This window comes from Salvia splendens, chromosome 3, assembly GCF_004379255.2.
Source record: "Salvia splendens isolate huo1 chromosome 3, SspV2, whole genome shotgun sequence".
Classification (NCBI taxonomy): Eukaryota; Viridiplantae; Streptophyta; class Magnoliopsida; order Lamiales; family Lamiaceae; genus Salvia; species Salvia splendens.
This window is the reverse complement of record NC_056034.1, coordinates 40,109,340-40,127,791: the sequence shown is the minus strand read 5'-3', so window position 1 is coordinate 40,127,791 and position 18,452 is coordinate 40,109,340. Positions and strand designations below refer to the sequence as shown.

The window sequence follows — 18,452 nt, the reverse complement described above, 5'->3', positions numbered from 1 at the left end:
GACCGGTCCCGGGGCCGCAGTTGCGGCCTGGGGACGGTCCCAGGGTCCGGTCAGTCCCTGCGTTGGAACCTCCTGGGCCGGGCCACAAACCCCATTCCTTTTTTTTTCTTCTGATTTTTTTAGCATTTGAAGAAGAAATGGAAGAAGAATGGAGAGGGAGAGGGAGAGGGAGGGAAAGATGCGTGCATAAATGTTGGAAAGTGGAGCTTATTTTAATTTTCACATTGTTATTGGGAAGAGGAAACTATTTTAATTCTCTCATTTTTTTAGTTTATGGAGTATAATTTATAATTATATGTTGGAAATTTGGAAGTGGAGCTCTAATTTTGATTTTCTTATTTTGTTCAATGTTTTTAATTTTTAGTTTATAATTTATTATTTTTGAATTAAAAATGAATTTTTCATATTTTAATTGTTCAACGTATTCTATTTTACGAGTAAAATAAGTTGGAATTGTGAATAGTGTCATTTATTAGTTGCGGCCCGGGTTGAGGCCTGCAGGGTTAGAGCAGTTGTGGCCCGAGACTCAAATTTAGGGGAATGATGACGTGGAGGAGACTTGAGGCCTGATTCCGGGCCAGGGTTAATGATGCTCTAACAGTCTTCACTTTTAGCATAACCACATTAAAAGAGGCTTTACTAGCAATTCAATTAATAATCCGCATAGATTTATGTTTTCGGAGTAATTTGATTAGTTTAACCTACTTTTATAATCTACGCGACTTAGGAAATTAATGAATTTTGTCAATTAACAAATTTTGTTAATTGATGACTAGAATATGTAGTTCATTTGATATTGCTATTCACAATGATGTGAAAAATAGTCAATAGCATTAATAACAATGGACTTTAATTTGACACAACTTATATTAATACAATAATATTGATTAATGTTTGTCCATGACTATATCATGTTACTTATCTATCAGTAAATTCTTAAACTTTCATTAAATTCTGGTTTTGCATATCAATTTTAAAATCCATCCGCAAATTATTGAACTATGAATTTGTTCTGATTCTGCACTAATCAAGATTATAGTGCTAACATAGCTTTATATAACTTGCTTACATGTCACTATAGGGTGTCAACCAAATGACATAATATTTTAGACAACGAAATAATATTATATAGTATTTTTCTAAATTAAAATATTTTCTTTTCTTGAATTATGACTGATATTAAGGCATTTTAGAGTTAAAATCTTTATTAGTTGAAAATCAGAATAAATCAATTGTTCTGGTAATTTATAGGCAAATTTTAAATTTGACAAAAATTTGTAATTTATAGCAAATACCCTATAAAATGATGAAAAATCAAATTCAAAACAATATTATCGTAAGAAACCCCGACTCACTTTCAGTATACTGATCGTGCCAATTTTCACTTTTCAGCCACACCCCTATCTACATGTGTTTGGTTTTAAAAAAAATACTCAAAACTTTTCGTTTTCATTTATAACTTCTCATTGCAAATAAAATCTATTCATTAATTGAAGATGCCATCCGTCTTATTCACACACATCACACTCATTAAAATTTTAGACATAAAAATAACATCTTTAAAAACATCTCACTGAAATGTTGTCTTTGCATGATATTTTTAGCTTCAAATAACTTTTTTTACAACATTACAGTCCCACCAATTAAAATTTGGAACCACAGCCATATATTATTCCCTTTGCCAAAATTGGAAGCCTACCAAAACTGCAAATGCTGGTAAATTACTAGTAAAAGATCTTCATCTGAAATTTGTTACTACTATATCTTTCAACAACTTGAAGCAAGAGCATATAAATCGCACCAACTTCTAGCTTTATGCATATTGCAGCTGTATTACCAAATACTACAACAAAAAAGCTAATTCTAGCAAGTAGCAACCAAGACAAGATTTAGTACTTCTTCAAATAGAACCAAATCTCATTATTATTGACATATGCAACTAACATGCTACCAAGTTACAATACTAGAATGCCTTCTTCCCGAATATTTGAACAACGACCCTCGAGCAACGAGGGGGTTCACGTGTAGCCATGGTAGGTGGATCTCGCATGCAGAAGATTCTCCTCACCTTGCAGCATTTTGAATCATAGCTACATGACAAAGTTGGCACGTCGAGGGTGGGGTTATGAAGCAGAAGCCAAACCAACCATGTGGAGAATTCTAGAAGTGGTCCATGAAAATTTGAAGTTGCCATTTTAAGCATCCATACATCTCAAGCTTTGATGGCTTCTAGCCCTTGTGGTGACACCATGCTGCCTCAGTCAGTTACTCTCCCCACCAACCGACTGTTGCGTGCCAGCACCTTTAGTCACAACAAACGCGAGAATCAATTAAGTGATCTCGCCCTTATTGTATACCAAGACACCATTCACAGACCTAATTCTGTAAATTCCATTGCTTTTACTAAGTCGAAAATTTGTGAGATTAGATTTTTCACCTTTGTAGGTCAGATTCTCTTTCACGGCGATAGGAGTACATAGGATCGTACGAGACTCTTCCCACTCTCCTAGTTCTTCGGGTTCTTTTACTTCTACCTTTCTTGACATTCTTCTCGGTAGGATCTTGTGATGTAGTTACACATCCAATCCACCGGAGTGGAAGTAAAGCTGCCAGAAACTGCACCATGATTCCTAAAGGGAGATTTGAGTAATCACCGGATGTTATACCAAGAAACGAGGCTAGACCAACGCCTAAGAACCCGCTGAATATGGATGACAGACACAGAGCAGAAGCCACAAAAGACAACAAAGAACCTTCACATCCTGATGGAGCTAAACTTGCAAACAGCATATAGAATGGCAAAAGCTTAAACTGTGCAATAACCTCTGCAAGACCCGAGAAACACAGAGCAAATACCTCATTCGAGATCCCAAGTTGGATGTTTATCTGCTTGACTAGCACCATATCAAGTAGCAGAGAAAACGCATATGAGATCTGCATAATGCTGGCCAACTTCCTCATAGGAATATTCTTCCCGAATCGATCATAGAGAATAGTTAACGACAGAAGCATCAATTGACCAGTTACTTTTGACATTCCAATAACTGAGGAATCAAGATTCAGACATTGAGTCTGGTAGCAAAATATTGAGCCTGATAGAGCTGGGATTAGTAAGATTGAAGAAACAATCCAAATCAGAGAGTGTGATACACTCTCGTCCTTAATTGCCACCATAAGATCAGAGTACTGTCTCTTGATGATCTGTGGGATTGATTCCCTTACAGGATTGTAGTTTGATGGTTGAGGTAAACCGAGTGATTCCTCTCTTGCTTTCAAACATACAGTGAGTTGGAGCACAAGAATAGCAGCAAAAGCTAGAAACATTGATTTAGTTTGCAGTGCTTTCACCAAGAAAATGCCTCCGAGTAAATTTCCCAAAACCCCTCCTACAGCTGAGGCCATGAGTGCATAAGATTGGAGCCCCGGTACTTTGTTGTATTGGCCATACTCTGCAATGAGTGCATCTTTTGCAACTTCTGCAATCGAAGCTCCAAAATTAGTCAGAAGCACGCATGCCATGAGGGGTATAAAAGCTTTACTAGCTGCCGGGATTAGTGCCAACGAGCCCCAAGATAGCGCCTGCAAGACCACTGAAGAGATATACAGAAAATCAGCTTCATTCATGGCTGGTCCGTTGCTAGATACAATATAGTAAATCTACTTCAGTTCATAAATCAAAATCGAATGCACATAGGAGGCATTGCACTGAGAAACTCATATTTACAACACGATTATGCATATGACACATGTTTGAGTCATGATGTATATTTTGGGATGAGCAGAGTTAAACACACGATTTACTTCATGGAACATTATAAAAAAGGCCTTATTAAACTCCAGATCCTAAATGTGGCCTTTGTTTCAACCATAGTGACAAAGACAAACAATGCAAATTATGGAGAGATATTGAATTATAAAGCAGCAATTTTGCTTGCTCCATACTGCAGAGATCAGATTGGAACAGACAATTTCTTTAAATAACAGCAAAGTAAAAATTTAAGAACTATGCACACTGAAACTCCCATTTAGGTGGTCCTAAAAAAAGAAAATCGGACACGCATACACACACACAAAGAAAGAAACAAGCTACGAGATAAGCCCATATCAACTGAATAATGAAGCTGCAATAAAGCCAAAAACAATCACAAGAAACCAAATCCCATTGGCATAGTAACACAGTAAACTCATAAGGCTAACTAAACACAAAACAAGAACAACTACTCAATCAAGTAAACTAGAAGTAAATAAAACCAGATTATAAACATCACAAAACACACAATTCTAAAACAGAATTTCAACAAATAAACAATCTGGATTTGGACTTTTACCTCCAATGGAAACGTAAGGAATCCTATGAGCGCCACCAATGTAGAGAGCATCAGACAAGATCCCATAAAAGGGCTTCGCCACCATAGGCAGATTGCCCATGTTCTGCACAATCTGCAATGTCGAGGGATTCATATTGAGATTATGGGCCATGTGAAAGTTGAGCGCCAGCCACGGGAATCCCCTGAAACCATTCACATAGTAACCAAGCGCGCACAGGATCATCATCTCCTGATGCAGAAACCCCTTCTTCCCATCCAAGATCAATTTTTTCTCGGATTGTTTGCTGATCAGAGAGATTTGCTCATCTGGGGTGATGATGATTGGGTTCAGAGCTCTTCGCCTTCTGTACTCCTTCATAGTGCTCTTGGGGCTCTGCTGCTGAGAACAGAGGATTCTTGATGTTGGAGAGAATAAAGCTTGGTTTTTCATATGGGATTGGGTGCCCAGCCTCGTTGGAAGCAATGGGATTCTACTGCAAATCAACATGATTGAATGAATCACTACAGAAAATCTCCGAAATTTGGTGAGATTCTCTGAAGGTTTTGTTCAAGTAAGGAAATGAATGTTCATGGCGATGGAATTTATATGGTGGTAACAAGGAAGAGATTGAGTTGAGGAGGAATCCAGAAGAGTATAGGAAGAGCAAAAATGGAATTAATTGATTTAATTATGAATTAGGTTGGGGGTTAGTTGTGATTCCCGAAGAGAGGGAGAGAGTGTGTGAAGAAGAGGTTTCCAGCTGACGAAGATGTTTTCGTTGTGATATAAATTAAAGTTTAATTTGGATCTTGTGATATGGAGATTTTAAGGGACCCAAAGCGAGCATATGTTGACGCATGGCAATTTGAATGCATCAACGACCACGAAGTTAAACTCAGTGAGATCAATCAAATAAGTTAATTAAATTTATACTCCTTATTTATTAAAAATAGTAAAAATTAATTGAGAGCTTTATGAAAGCGTGAAAATGGAAATATGTGACATGCAATGGTCATAGTTTATTTATTTTAAATTGGCAAAACACATTGTTAACTCATATTTTTATCACAATTTTTATTAAGTCCTTGCACAGTTTTTTCGTTTTAGTAGATTTTATAGTACTTATATTTATCATAATTTTCATAAGATCCACAAATTTTTTTTGTTTTGGTAGGTTTTTATACTTTTATCATAACTTCTACTAGATCCTTGTACAATTTATATAGTTTTGCCTTGTTTTGTTATGATTTTGAATGCATATGCAAAAAAATAAATAAAAGAATGAATAAACAGTCTGGTCTCGATAATTTGTTTTCATTAAAAAATTACTACATTTGACCATAAGAAATAGTCTCATTTTTTTATGTTGGGGTGTTCACCAAAAATACTTTCATGAAAAATGAAAAGTTTCTCTCAAATTATTAACACTATTCTATCTACTTTTTTCCCATTCTCTCTTAGACTTACCTACTTTAGGCCAACAACGAAAAACATGCCTTGGAGCTCGCGACGGAAGATGAAGTGGGAGACGAAGCTACCAAAGCTGATGAAGACAGGACCAGGGAAATCCATGTCAAGAAATACCCTAGCTGATCACCCCTTTGGTACTGGGCGTGAGTTAAGGTTACAACTTTCAAAGAATTCGTCATCGAAATTGAAAAAAACACAGATTTTGGCTTGGGCATGGGCAAGGAAATTCTATAGAGAAAATAGAGGAATGTGTTTGACTCGAATTATTTTTAACACGAGAAATACCCGTAAGTGTACGGGGCTAGTGTAGCATAAAACAAGTAATAGTATCGTATGCCTGAGGGACAAATTGTGCAAACTCAAGTACCATGAACCGACTTAAACTACTATTTAGACAATCCAGAGAATTTGGTTTGATTTTAGAAAACTATTAAACATAAACAAACTAAAAGCACGCAATAAAAAATAAGTTTCAAATAAGAGAACTAGGTAGAGCCTTGGATCCAACTACAATTAACACAATGCAAACAATTCAACAACCTCGATTATCCAATTGAAGTATCTAGGATTACTAGGAAAGTCGGCTAACCTATGCCAAGCCCCTTCTCGAGTGCACTCAACCCGTTGATTAACTATTAATATTGAAGTCTCATTCTAACACTTCACAATTAACTCTTTAAAACAAAAGGCTCAAGCCCTCACTCTAGAATCCATTCTCTCGGATGCAAATTATTTAGATGTTGTTCATTCTTTTATCACTCCTAATTAGGTATCTCTCGGTTACACAAAACTAGGTCAAAAAACTCAATTGGTAGCTAAGCAATTGAATTGGAAAAGCACAAGAATGAAACAAAGGAATCACAAGAGCAAAGATAATCAAAAGTCCTTGGATTAATCAAAAGCGTTCATTGTAGTCTTCACCAAAACTCTACAAAGATTTAGCCACTCATATTCAACTCAAATACACAAGAAGAATCCATAGAAACTGAATTGGACATAAGAAAACTAATGAAAATACTCCCAAGGGTGGATTGAATGACAAATCGTCTTCCTACTTTATTATTTGCTTCTACTTTTTAATTTAATTTCTTAATCTCCGTACCTAAAAGTTTTAACTCAACTTAATTGGGGCGGATGGTGTAGTACGAAATTTAATCCAAACATATTCAAGATTTTCGGAGGAATATGGATTATTTAATCAGTTAGGGTCGGATTCAGTTTTAAAACCTAGTTCAGGACGGTTCGGGTCGTCGGCCCATATATTCTGAATCAGAAAATCGAACAAAACAAACAACCCTCAAAATTTCTGCCGCAAAAAGTAATCGAATTTTACGAATAGGAAAACGTCTCATTGATTCCATTTCACTTTTCCCAGTTCAAAAATGGCGTCGGAGTCTGCCGAGAGGAAGAAAGCTTATCGTAAGTTGAAGAAGCGAGCTCGAAGCGAGATGGACCAGCAGCTTGAACGGCTGGAGTCGCTGCCCTGGAGCTCTTCGCTTCCAGCGAGTAATGGCGACGGCGACGGCGACGATGATCTCTCTCTCTTCATCGGCTCCAACGAACTAGAAGGAGGTAATTTTCTGATTAATTATATTATCTGTGTATAATTTTTTTAGTTCCATGCCGAAGTAATGTGATTTTTTGAATGCTACAGCTTTCGTTTGCTGGTAGAATTGATAGGTGAATATGAGGTCAAGACTTTATATTGTGTAAATTTATGCTGGTATATTTTGTAACCAACTAAATTTCCAACTTGCAACGTTCTTCTTTGAAGTATTTTTTACTTGGTAACGACTAAAGTTGATGAATTTGAGGTTCTTTTTATAATTTTCGTATATAGGAAGTTGTAATTGGTTAGTTTTGGCTTGGGGCTAAATTAATTACCTTGGTTGCAGGGTTTCTTACTCTCGAAGAGATTGATGAAGCAGAGTATGGGTTGGAAATCCCCAACGTCAAGGTTGAAACCAAGAGAAAAGATTTAAAAGGAAAAAAAGAATCAAAGAGAAGTAAGCTAAAGGAAGGGGATGCTGATGAGAGCTTAGATGCTGATAGTTATGGTGAATGTAGTGATAAGGATGAAGAAAGCAAAGAGGGTGATGAGAAGAAGAAGCAGAAAAAGAAGAAAAAGGAGAGGAAGAAAAAAGAGGGGGAGAAAAAGAAAGATAATCAGAAGAATGACGAGACAGATAAAGCACAGGAAAATGCAGAGACGGGTACCGGTTTGTTTTCACAATGATTGTGCAATGCTTATTATTGTAGTTTTGTAGAGTTGGGGGAATTTTTGGGTCTCATGAAGAATAACTGGACTAAGCTAACATAACAAATTGCTTTCAGCTAGTGATGCAAAGGACGATTGCGATGTTGAAGAGGAATTAATTGATGAAGATGAATATTATTCATGGAATGAGTTGAGACTTCATCCCATGATTATGAAATCAATATACAGGCTCAAGTTTAAGGAGCCCACTCCAATACAAAAAACTTGCATTCCAGCTGCTGCTCATCAAGGGAAGGTTGATTTTTCTAAATAAGTTGGCATTGCATTGGATGATGGCAACTATGCATTGTACTGATGACTTAGTTGTCTTGACAGGATGTAATTGGTGCTGCTGAGACAGGATCTGGTAAAACACTTGCCTTTGGGTTACCCATCTTACAGCGTCTTCTGGAAGAACGAGAAAAGGCCGAGAGGCTCATGGTCGAAAAAGCAGATGGCAGTGATGGGATTGCTCCACAAGGGGGTCTACGTGCTCTCATTGTTACCCCTACGAGGGAGCTTGCACTCCAGGTTCTCAATACTTCTTTGCTTTGATGATTTCTCTATAGTTTGCTAAATAGCTACTTGAGTAGCAAGAGGAATCGTGTAAAATTCTATCCTCAAGCACTGCTCGTTCAGTCTGTAGCTTATTGAATGTTACATAGTTATATTTTACAATAATACAAACATACAATGTGTCCCTTATTGAAGGTGACAGATCATCTCAAGGCAGTTGCTTTAGGCACCAATGTTAGGGTAGTTCCTATTGTTGGTGGTATGTCAACTGAGAAACAGGAAAGACTTCTGAGAGGAAGGCCTGAAATTGTTGTTGGAACACCAGGCAGACTGTGGGAACTTATGTCAGGTGGAGAACTGCACCTTGTGGAGGTAAGACTAAAAATAAGAGACACTCACCTTCTGCGGTTGTTATGTAAATTGTTGTATAGGTCTCATTAGAATTTCTTCAATCTCCTATAGCAAAAAAAGCATAAGCTTATTATGAGTTTGCCTTGTCACTTGGCGGTCCCCAGTTTTTTTGACAAATGTATTCATTTTCTCATTTAAGCTGTTTCATGTTTTTCTTAACTTGATTGGGTGATAATATATAACAACTAGATATAAAATTGGAGAAGTCCTTGTTTCAATCTTTTCTTATGAAACGAATATTCTGCTTGTTTTAAAACAATCTGACGCATCTGGTACTTTTTGTGTATGTCTCTTATATAAAACAACTAAATACTGTTCGTAATAAGGATTTTAATTGATCAACCATTCGATCTTGATCATTATTTCAGAAGGTTGATGTGGTTGTATAATTTAGTGTGATGGTTCATATACGTATAATTTTTTTTATTATTGCAGATGCACTGCTTGTCATTTTTTGTGCTAGATGAGGCCGACCGCATGATTGAAGCTGGTCATTTCCGCGAGTTACAGTCCATCATTGACATGCTTCCAATGGGCAAGGAACCAACAGAGAGCCAGCCCGATAATACACAAAACTGCGTGACTCTTGCAAACCTTCCTAGGAAGAAAAGACAAACCTTTGTGTTTTCTGCAACTCTAGCATTATCAGCTGATTTCCGTAAGAAGTTGAAGCATGGATCTTTGCGTGCAAAAAAAGATGATCTTAGTTCATTTGAGACCCTTTCACAGAGAGCTGGAATGAGACCTAACACTGCTATAGTGGATCTTACTAGCTCTTCAATTTTAGCAAACAAGCTTGTGGAATCAATTATTGAGTACGTTTTCTGCCAAAAATATCTATATAATCAGATCCTTGTGCTAACCATGCTTCGTGTAGTTCCATCAATTGCTGAATTCTAGCCCTCTTTCACATTTCCATGTTTTAGTGGACTAAGTTATTCATTGAGAGTCCCTTGTGTATTATGAATTGCAGGTGTCAAGAAGATGAAAAGGATGCCTATTTGTATTACATATTAAGCATTCATGGACAGGGCCGTGCAATTGTCTTTTGCACCTCCATTGCAGCTCTACGCCGCATTTCTTCCATATTGCGTATCCTCAACTTAGATATCTGGACCCTTCATTCAGAAATGCAGCAGAGGGCACGTCTGAAGGTTTGAATATTCGATCTTTTGCATTTCTAATGGTTTCATATCCTATTCCTAGCTGTGCTATCATAGTCTTGTAGGGAATATTACGCCATATAATGTGTTTTTTCATTTCTCTATCCAAGTCTTTGGTCTATCGAAAAAATTCATGCATAGTGCACTTTCAGGGTGTTTTAGTTGTAGATAAATAAGTACGGTGTACCAACTAAGGCATATACTTTGTCCTTTGATTGTGGCATATGCTGAGGACTGTCGTTTGGGGCGAGTTGGTTAGCTTCAGGTGGATATAATGTACAATCCGTGTGCACTAAGAAACCATGAAAGGTCAATGATTGCATATTTTCGGTCCAAATATTGACTTAATATGTCATACCAGTTTGATATCCAAGTTCCTCATATGTTTACCCTCAGTTTTGGGAATTTAGAACTCAATATTGTGCTATCTTTTCTGTTATGTCAAATGTAAATCTCTCTGGGGCAAGGTTATGAACAACAGACTTAGTTTGGCTAGAGTTTAAATGTAGACAACAATATTCTTAGAGTTGAAAAAATATTTGTGAAGTACTGGAAATACGTTCTACTTCATAGTTAAATGATTGGTCGTGGTATTCAACAGCATAGTGTGATTTGATTGAAACATTGATAGCGCTTGCACAATAAATTTAAATTAGATAGTGTGTTATTTCTCCCAAGCTTATGGTGAACATTAGTCTCTTTTGGAGAAATAAGACCAAAATTTACCTTTTTATTTCTTGCCAATGCTGATACTTCCATTCTCAACCTGCATATATGGTTATTATCCGAGATTCAACCTATTTTCTCTGACTCCTCACTTTTGTTTGCTTCATGTGTTTTTGCTCAATGCAGTCGATAGATCGTTTCCGAGCAAATGAACATGTCGTTCTTGTTGCTACAGATGCTGCGGCACGAGGCCTTGACATTCCTGGTGTTCGGACCGTGGTTCATTACCAGCTTCCACTTTCGGCTGAAGTAATTCTTGCCATTATTAAAATTTTGGTGCTTTCTATCTGAGACTTGCAGTTTTTAAGCAGGATAAGTTTACTGCTGTAGGTATACGTCCATAGATGTGGAAGAACAGCTAGAGCCTCTACGGATGGTTGTAGCATTGCTCTAATATCACCGAATGATGCATCAAAATTTGCGTCTTTGTGCAGATCCTTTTCAAAGGTAATACATTGTTGGATTTTGTTGTAGCAGTGACAATGATTGATATTTTTAACCATGTACAAGTACAACCGGTGTACCGAGTCCTAATGAGGTTTTATGGGCATTTTAAGTATGTAAAGTTTCCAGACCTCCTAAAGTTAATGTAAGTGTACATTGTTAAATGTTAACATGGTGATGCTCCTTTACTCATGCATACACACTTACCCTAAGCCTTAAACCCTCTTGATTTGATATTTGATGATGATATTCCTCTTTATCTTTACATACGTTCTTTTTTATGGCTTTGCTATGTAGAATGTATGAGGTTGTTAACAGATTCTATTCAAAATTTTAAATAGAATTTATGTCAGTTTGTACTTAGTCAAGTGAGCCACTACCCTTGTATTTTCTTTTACAGTAGCCTTTCTAAATTTTATATGAATAGTTATAAAGAAATATTTATTTACCTATACATATTCATTTAATGGTTGAATAAGTGATGGTTTCATTGGCTTGTTATCCAGGAAAGTTTCCAGCGGTTCCCTGTTGAGGTCTCATGCATGCCAGAGATTACGAAGCAATCATCTCTTGCACATCAAATAGACAAGATTGCCAGAAAGGGTTCCCAGGTAATGAGAACTGCATTCTGTTACAATATTTCTTCTGAACTGTCCAGTAAAACCATTTACTTTTCCAACCCCTATAGTCCTGATCATTGAAGGTCCTCTGAAATTTCATTTGGATTCCATTCATTGTTTATATATAAAAAGTCTTTGAATCGTGTTACTTATTAACCCCTTAGCATAGGTTTTGTCTTCTGCTATTACATAGTCCTGATTTAATTGTTCATGTTATGCTGTATGTTAACATTTTTTATTGTCATGAACTTAAATTCATCAGGAAAAGGCTGAGAGAAGTTGGTTGGAGCGAAATGCTGAATCAGTTGAATTGATTTTGGATGATAATGATAGTGAGGAGGACAGAGTGAAGAAATATCGGCAAAACAAAGCCCAATCAAATAAGTTGAAGCAGTTGCAGCAGGTGTGGATTTAGTAAAGAAGTGTTCTCAATTGTTTGATCTACACACATCTGAACTCTGAGCAAAGCAGATGGAATTCGTATGAATTATATTTTCTTAATAAGACATGTCTTGACCTTTAAAATTGCAGGAGCTCAACACACTACTTTCCAGACCATTACAACCCAGAACATTTTCAAAGCGCTTTGTGACTGGGGTAAGCATATGTCAATTTTAAATTATTTGATCTGACATTAGTAATTAGTGCATGCACACTCTCACTTCACTCACTTCCTAGAGCATGTTGTAAAAGGTTTGTGCGTGTGGAACAAATTAAAGAATGTAGTACCTTTTTCCTTTTTTTCTCATTTACCTCTATCTTCGACCGGCTTATGTCAGGAATAGTATAATTACAGTGAGTTTTCAGATTCAGTATGTAAGTTTCCTGACCTCACTCTGCCAGATCTAGGTTGCATGCCTTTGGCGGTTTTTGCAGCCGTGTAAGTATGTAATGACTTCTGTGGAAAAGTCTGCCAAGAGAAAATTAGGATTTTATCTATGCTTGATTAACATTTCAGTGATAAACTTTTGTTGTGTTAAGACATGCTACCTGCCTGCCTGCCGTATATCTATAGTATTTCCACTTGTCACGTCATCATTTACGATTATTCTCTTATGGTTGAAGCCTGTTTCTAATTATCCGAGCTGATTTCAAACCTTTCCAGTCTGGTGTTTCGTCGCTGCTTCAAAATCAATTTGAAGAAATTGCAAGGAGAAAACCAGAGGATGCAAATGATTTAGGTCCGAATAAAAGGAGAAGGTTGGTCGTTATAGGTCAAAATTGCGTAGAACCACTTCAGGCATTGCGCAGTGCAAGTAATGAGGTAATGCTAAAAATTTCCGACCTCCATTTCCATCTCGCACAATAAAAGCTTGGCTCTTGTTCCATGTTAGGATGCATAAATCACTGCACTTTCTCGTACTGCACTCATGTTTGTTTCTTACTGTCTTCTCAGCCACACTTGGATCTCAAAGCAATTGCAGAAAAGCAGAGAAATTCAAACGACTTGAGAAGGAAGAGGAAAGATATGAAAAAACGTATTATCACTTGCCCTTTCTTCATTGTTAATATTCAATCTTCGACTTGCATTTTGGTTCCCTTGACTAGAGTCTCTTATGCGTTCTGCTCTGTAACCAGGTTTGCACGAGCAAAGACGAAAGCAACGAAAACAACTTAAGAAAGGACAAGATTAGCTTTACTTAATTAAGCAAAATGCAAGCTAGATGATACCTAACCTACGGGTTAATTGTATGTATCAATTCTAGTTCGTGATTGCAAGGGAAAACACCAAAATAGGATGAATTGTAATCTTGTTCAATACCTATACAGTTCTTGGAACTTTTAATTTGTATTCCATGTGGTTGTTGTGCTTTTCTTAATTTGTACTATTGTACAAGCTTGATAAACCCTACGTATCCCAATTTTTCATTTTGATCTGTCTCATATTAATTGTCTTACTTTATTTTTATCATTTTTGGTAATGAACCTTACACTCCACTAATTTATTTTCATTCATATTTTATTATAAAATTAATATAAAAAAGTAGGATTTGTATTTCACTAACTTTTTAAATCCACTTTTCATTATAATACATTTCTTAAAAAATCTATGTTGAGTTAAAATGGGACAACATATTGGAGGATGGAAGGGAGTATTTAAAAAAGAAATGACTTTGTTTTTAGTGGGATTTCTAAATAAAGAATACTATAGTTGATTATGGTGGGATGTAAGGGTTACTATATTTTCTAGTTATGGAATAATAAAGCATACGCATGATCAATCATTTACTTAAAAATTGCACAATAAATATAATACCGCTCTAGTTAGATTGGTGAACTATAAATAATTGTAAAAACTAATGCAGATATGAATGCAAAATATAACCCAAAACGAAAATTTCAATAATAAAAAATGGATATCATCATATCAGTGCAAATGTTTTAAATACATTTGACACAATTATCTAATGAGGACCTCCAATAAAAAGAAGTCCATAAGATTGTACTACCACTAATTTAAATTTGAAGTGACAAACAAAAAAAAGAGGAAAACCCTAAGTGGGGCGGAATATCCATCGCCACCAACAAATCACTAAAAATGAAGAAACGGAAAGAATATAGTTTTGTTAAAAATCCAAAAGTGAAGAAGAGAGACAGCAAGGGCACTTATTTAGGCAGCATCCCAGCCTCATACGGAACTCCAGTCTTCTTGATCCAATCATCATAAACGAACACCTTCTGAGCTGTGAATCCCGCCGCAATCTCCGGCGTCATCTTCTTAATACCCTTCCACTTGACCCGCTTCGACAGGTCCGCCCCTGGCCCGGTGTTGGCCCACTCCCCGTAGTAGAGCGTGTTGAGTGCGAATGTCCCCATCCACGGCGACCACCCGGTGGGCTGGATGCACGCGTCGATGTTTGCCTGCATGATGATCGTCCTCGAGAACTCCTTCCAGGGCCGGCCGAGGAAGGCCTCGTGCGGCGGGTTGGCCTCGACGAAGGCCTTCTCAGCCGTGATGGTGCCGCCCTGGATGACAATCACGCCGTCTCCCTTCTTGTCCTTGCGCCCCTGCGCTGTCACCATGCACGCCTGGTTCGGGAGCGGCTTGCGCACTACGATCTCGCAGTTTTGGAGGATGGTCTTTGCGTCACCGAAGATGAAGTCGATGGTGCCGCTGATGCGGCAGTCGCGGTAGAACTGCTTGTAGCTGTGGGAGTAGAGGGTGTCTTGGAAGCCGTCGAGGTGGACGTTTTGGAACACGCCCATGTCGCCGTTGATACGTAGTGCCACAGCCTGGCTCTCGGGGGCCGTGTTCTCCACCGCTATGTCCTTCGCCATGAAGCTTTCCCCGGTCACGGCTGCGGTGAAAAATGGTTAGATTTTGCATAACCGGCCGACAATTTGTAATTGCCTTGCACAATCGATGTGAAATCCGTAATTTGAATTCATCATGCTTTAATAGGAATATAATAGAGGATACTCACTTAGAGTTGCAGACTGGAAGGTGGGTGTCCCTCCCTTGACACACTTGTCACCAGTGATCCTCGTCTTCTCCGGCCCCTCTCCGATGATCGAAACGTTGTTCATGCCCTTCGGCACCACGACATACTCCTTATACAAACCGGCCTTCACAAAAACCACAAACGGTTTGGTATTCTTAGGAGGCAACGTAGCCAGCGCCTCACTAATAGTCTTGAACTGCCCGCTCCCGTCCTGCGCCACCGTCGCATCCGGCTTCAACGTCGCCGGTCCAGCCGCCATCAGTCTCCTCGCGTGCGACTCCACGAAATCCGGAACCTCCTCATCACTGCTAAACAGAGCCCTCTTTTCACCACCGCCGGTGAGGCCTTTAATCCCCTCCGCGATTTTCCCAAAATCAATCGACGAAACGAACTTTTGCAATTGAGAAATCATCGCAAGACCATTACTCAAAAGCTCGCCCGAGGTCTTCAAAAGATCCCTCACCTTCGCCCCGGTTTCGCCCGTGGTGTTGTCGAATGCGTCGATGCAAGTCTCCTTGTGCGCAATGGTGGCGCTGAGCCAGTTCCTGAGGTCGGCGATGTTGTTTTTAAGCGTCCCGGTGTCGAGCTGATCGACCTTCTCGAACGACCTTCTGAGATCGTCGATGGCGATGTTGAGAACCTCCTCGCACACGGCGAGGGCCTTCTCGGTCATTGGGTCGGACTGGACGGTCTTGTAGGCTTCGGAGTTCTTGATGGAGCTCTCGAGCTCGGTTATGGCGGCGTCGAACGCAGCCTTGATGAGGTCCTTAGGCTCAGTGCCGTTGGCCTTCTCTAGACTCTTGTGGCACGTCTCCTTGTAGTCGGTGCTCTCGCAGAATGTGGACGCCGTTCCGGACTCGCCTTTCTCGCCCTCCTTTTTGTCTTCTTTAGGGGCCTCCGTTGGGGGGTCCCCGGCGGCGTTGGCAGCGGAGATCATGAAGGCCGCGAGGAGGAGGATGGCGAGGGCGGCCGCGGCCGTGAACTTATTCCTTGTGTCAGCCATCGATTATTATTATTTACTAGAGCTCAATGTTTGGTTCTGAGCGGTTGATGATTTTGGGAAGACGAGAGGGGGTTATATATAGTTTTGGAGATGTTGGTGTGGTTGTTTTTGCTTCTATATTTAGGAGCTCAAAGGAAGGAGGACTGTTGGAATTGTGTGATAAAGAGTGATGCATGCAAATTCAATGGCTTCAAAAGTTTTCACCACGTAGGATATAGTCATTTACTTTTTCATGGTAGAGAAAAGGTCATCTCGTTAAAAAGGAATGAACAATCAACTAGGTTTTAATTAGATGAATTGTTTTCTATATACACAATTTATTAATTCTATATACCCGTCGTGGATAATGTTTTTAATTAATTTTATGCATATGTATTTTTATTGGATACACATAAAAGCATGAAGAATATGTCATTTATGGTTTATCTCTCTCTTTTCAAAATCTGAATATGAAATTGCGAGATTTAAAAAATTATCCATCGTCGCATCTAACAAAATTTGTTTTTTTAGACTACTACCAGTTGAGGATTTTTTATTCGGGGTGCGATACTTATATTGATTTGAAGCTTTAAAATTATATCGATCATTTTTCTTTTTCCGTCCGTCTCACAAAATTTCTTTTTCTTTAAAATTCTATCAATACCCCCTTGTTCCTATACTGGATACGCCACTAACTACTACTACTTAGTCCACGCCAATACGCCATCGCATTAATACACGCTTTGCCATTATTCATTTACTCCCTCTATCCCACAAAGATTGTCCAATTTTTCTAAATCCGTCCGTTTCACAAAATTTGTCTCATATCAATTTTTATCATTTTTGGTAATGGACCCTATAAGAACTGAAAAAAAAGACACAAAACAATCCTTCAACACACACACACTATGATGAGTGATGAGAAACAATCTCCGGTGGCAGTGGTGGCCGTGCCACATCTACCCCAAAGCCACCTAAACCAAATGCTGCCGCTGGCATGCCTCATCTCCTCCGCCGGCCTCAAGACCTGGCCAAAATCCAGTTCCACGACATCCCCACTCCCCCCATCCCTCCCAACCCCAACTCCCGCTACCCCTCCCACCTCAAGCCCGTTGCCGAGGCCGCCCTCTCCCGCCAAACCGCCCCCAAATTCACGCGCCTCGTCGTCGTCCACGACCCTTGGATGTCGCACGTGGTCCAAGACATCGCTCAGATCCACAACGCCGAATCGTACCAATCCGTCTGCTTCTCCGCCTTCTCGTCCATCGCTTACCAATGCGAGATGCTAGGGCTGCCCTTCCCTCTCCCGCATCCTACACCATTGCCTGCTTTCAATATGAGCGACGGAGCGAAGAAATTCGCTTCTCTCCAAGCGGAGTCGTATGAGCTCAGGTCAGGGACGATCTGCAACACCTCTAAATCGATCGAAGCTGCTTACATCGAGGTTATAGAAAAGTCAGAGCTTAGCAAAAACAAGCTCGCCTGGAAAATTTGCCCTAATTCTAGATCACAATCGCACATAATTGCCGACGAATTCCACCATGAATGCCTACAGTGGCTGGATAAGCAGAAGCCGGGATCCGTGATCTTCGTCTCTTTCGGGAATACGGTTACCTTATCAGACGAGGAGACAATTGAGCTAGCTCAGGAGCTAATGCAGAGCGGGGTGAAGTTCCTATTGGTGCTGAGAGATGCGGATAAATGAGACGTGTTCGATGGCGACGTAAGGAGGGCTGAGCTGCCGGAGGGGTTTGGGGAGAGAGATGATCAGGGATTTGTAGTGAGAGAGTGGGCCCCGCAGCCGCATATTTTGACGCATTCGGCGATCGGGGGGGTTCATGAGCCACTGCGGGTGGAATTCGTGCGTGGAGAGCATCACGGCGGGGGTGGCGATTGCGGCGAGGCCGATGCATGCCGATCAGCCCACACTGGTTGCGGATGTTTTGAAAACGGGGATTGTGGTGATGGTGAGGAGATTGATGGCGTCGGAGGAAGGGGAGCGGATTAGGAAGACGGCGGAGGAGCTGGGGGCCGCTGTGAGAGAGGCGGACGGGGAATTGCGGGTTCAGCTGGATTCCTTCATTGCTCATATTACGAGATAGAATGTTTTTT

General features: G+C 39.4%; 3 protein-coding genes and 1 pseudogene across 4 annotated transcripts; 2 read left to right on the top strand and 2 right to left on the bottom strand.

Annotated features, from left to right (window-relative positions):
• Nucleotides 1-1,748: 1,748 nt before the first annotated feature.
• Nucleotides 1,749-5,078, bottom strand: LOC121797455 (probable folate-biopterin transporter 9, chloroplastic). Its single transcript, XM_042196217.1, has 3 exons — nt 4,329-5,078; nt 2,438-3,590; nt 1,749-2,302 (listed from the first exon to the last, which is right to left on the bottom strand). Exons 1-3 carry the CDS (start codon nt 4,813-4,815, stop codon nt 2,266-2,268), a joined length of 1,677 nt encoding a protein of 558 aa, XP_042052151.1. The 5' UTR covers nt 4,816-5,078; the 3' UTR covers nt 1,749-2,265.
• Nucleotides 5,079-7,057: 1,979 nt separating this feature from the next.
• Nucleotides 7,058-13,799, top strand: LOC121796027 (DEAD-box ATP-dependent RNA helicase 13-like). 2 transcript variants are annotated; one of them, XM_042194724.1, is made up of 15 exons: nt 7,058-7,350; nt 7,674-7,991; nt 8,113-8,291; nt 8,372-8,566; nt 8,747-8,923; nt 9,398-9,777; nt 9,936-10,116; nt 10,978-11,100; nt 11,182-11,298; nt 11,802-11,906; nt 12,178-12,318; nt 12,447-12,512; nt 13,021-13,179; nt 13,312-13,393; nt 13,494-13,799. In XM_042194724.1, the coding sequence occupies exons 1-15, from the start codon at nt 7,161-7,163 to the stop codon at nt 13,547-13,549; spliced, it is 2,469 nt and encodes an 822-aa protein (XP_042050658.1). In that variant the 5' UTR covers nt 7,058-7,160; the 3' UTR covers nt 13,550-13,799. The 2 variants fall into 2 exon arrangements, with proteins under 2 accessions (XP_042050658.1, XP_042050657.1); XM_042194723.1 differs by having other exon boundaries at nt 7,674-7,997.
• A 454-nt stretch (nt 13,800-14,253) lies between these two features.
• Nucleotides 14,254-16,388, bottom strand: LOC121793979 (pectinesterase-like). The gene is made up of 2 exons (XM_042191995.1): nt 15,341-16,388; nt 14,254-15,214 (listed from the first exon to the last, which is right to left on the bottom strand). The coding sequence occupies exons 1-2, from the start codon at nt 16,359-16,361 to the stop codon at nt 14,523-14,525; spliced, it is 1,713 nt and encodes a 570-aa protein (XP_042047929.1). The 5' UTR covers nt 16,362-16,388; the 3' UTR covers nt 14,254-14,522.
• A 949-nt stretch (nt 16,389-17,337) lies between these two features.
• Nucleotides 17,338-18,442, top strand: LOC121797020 (annotated as a pseudogene).
• Nucleotides 18,443-18,452: the final 10 nt, after the last annotated feature.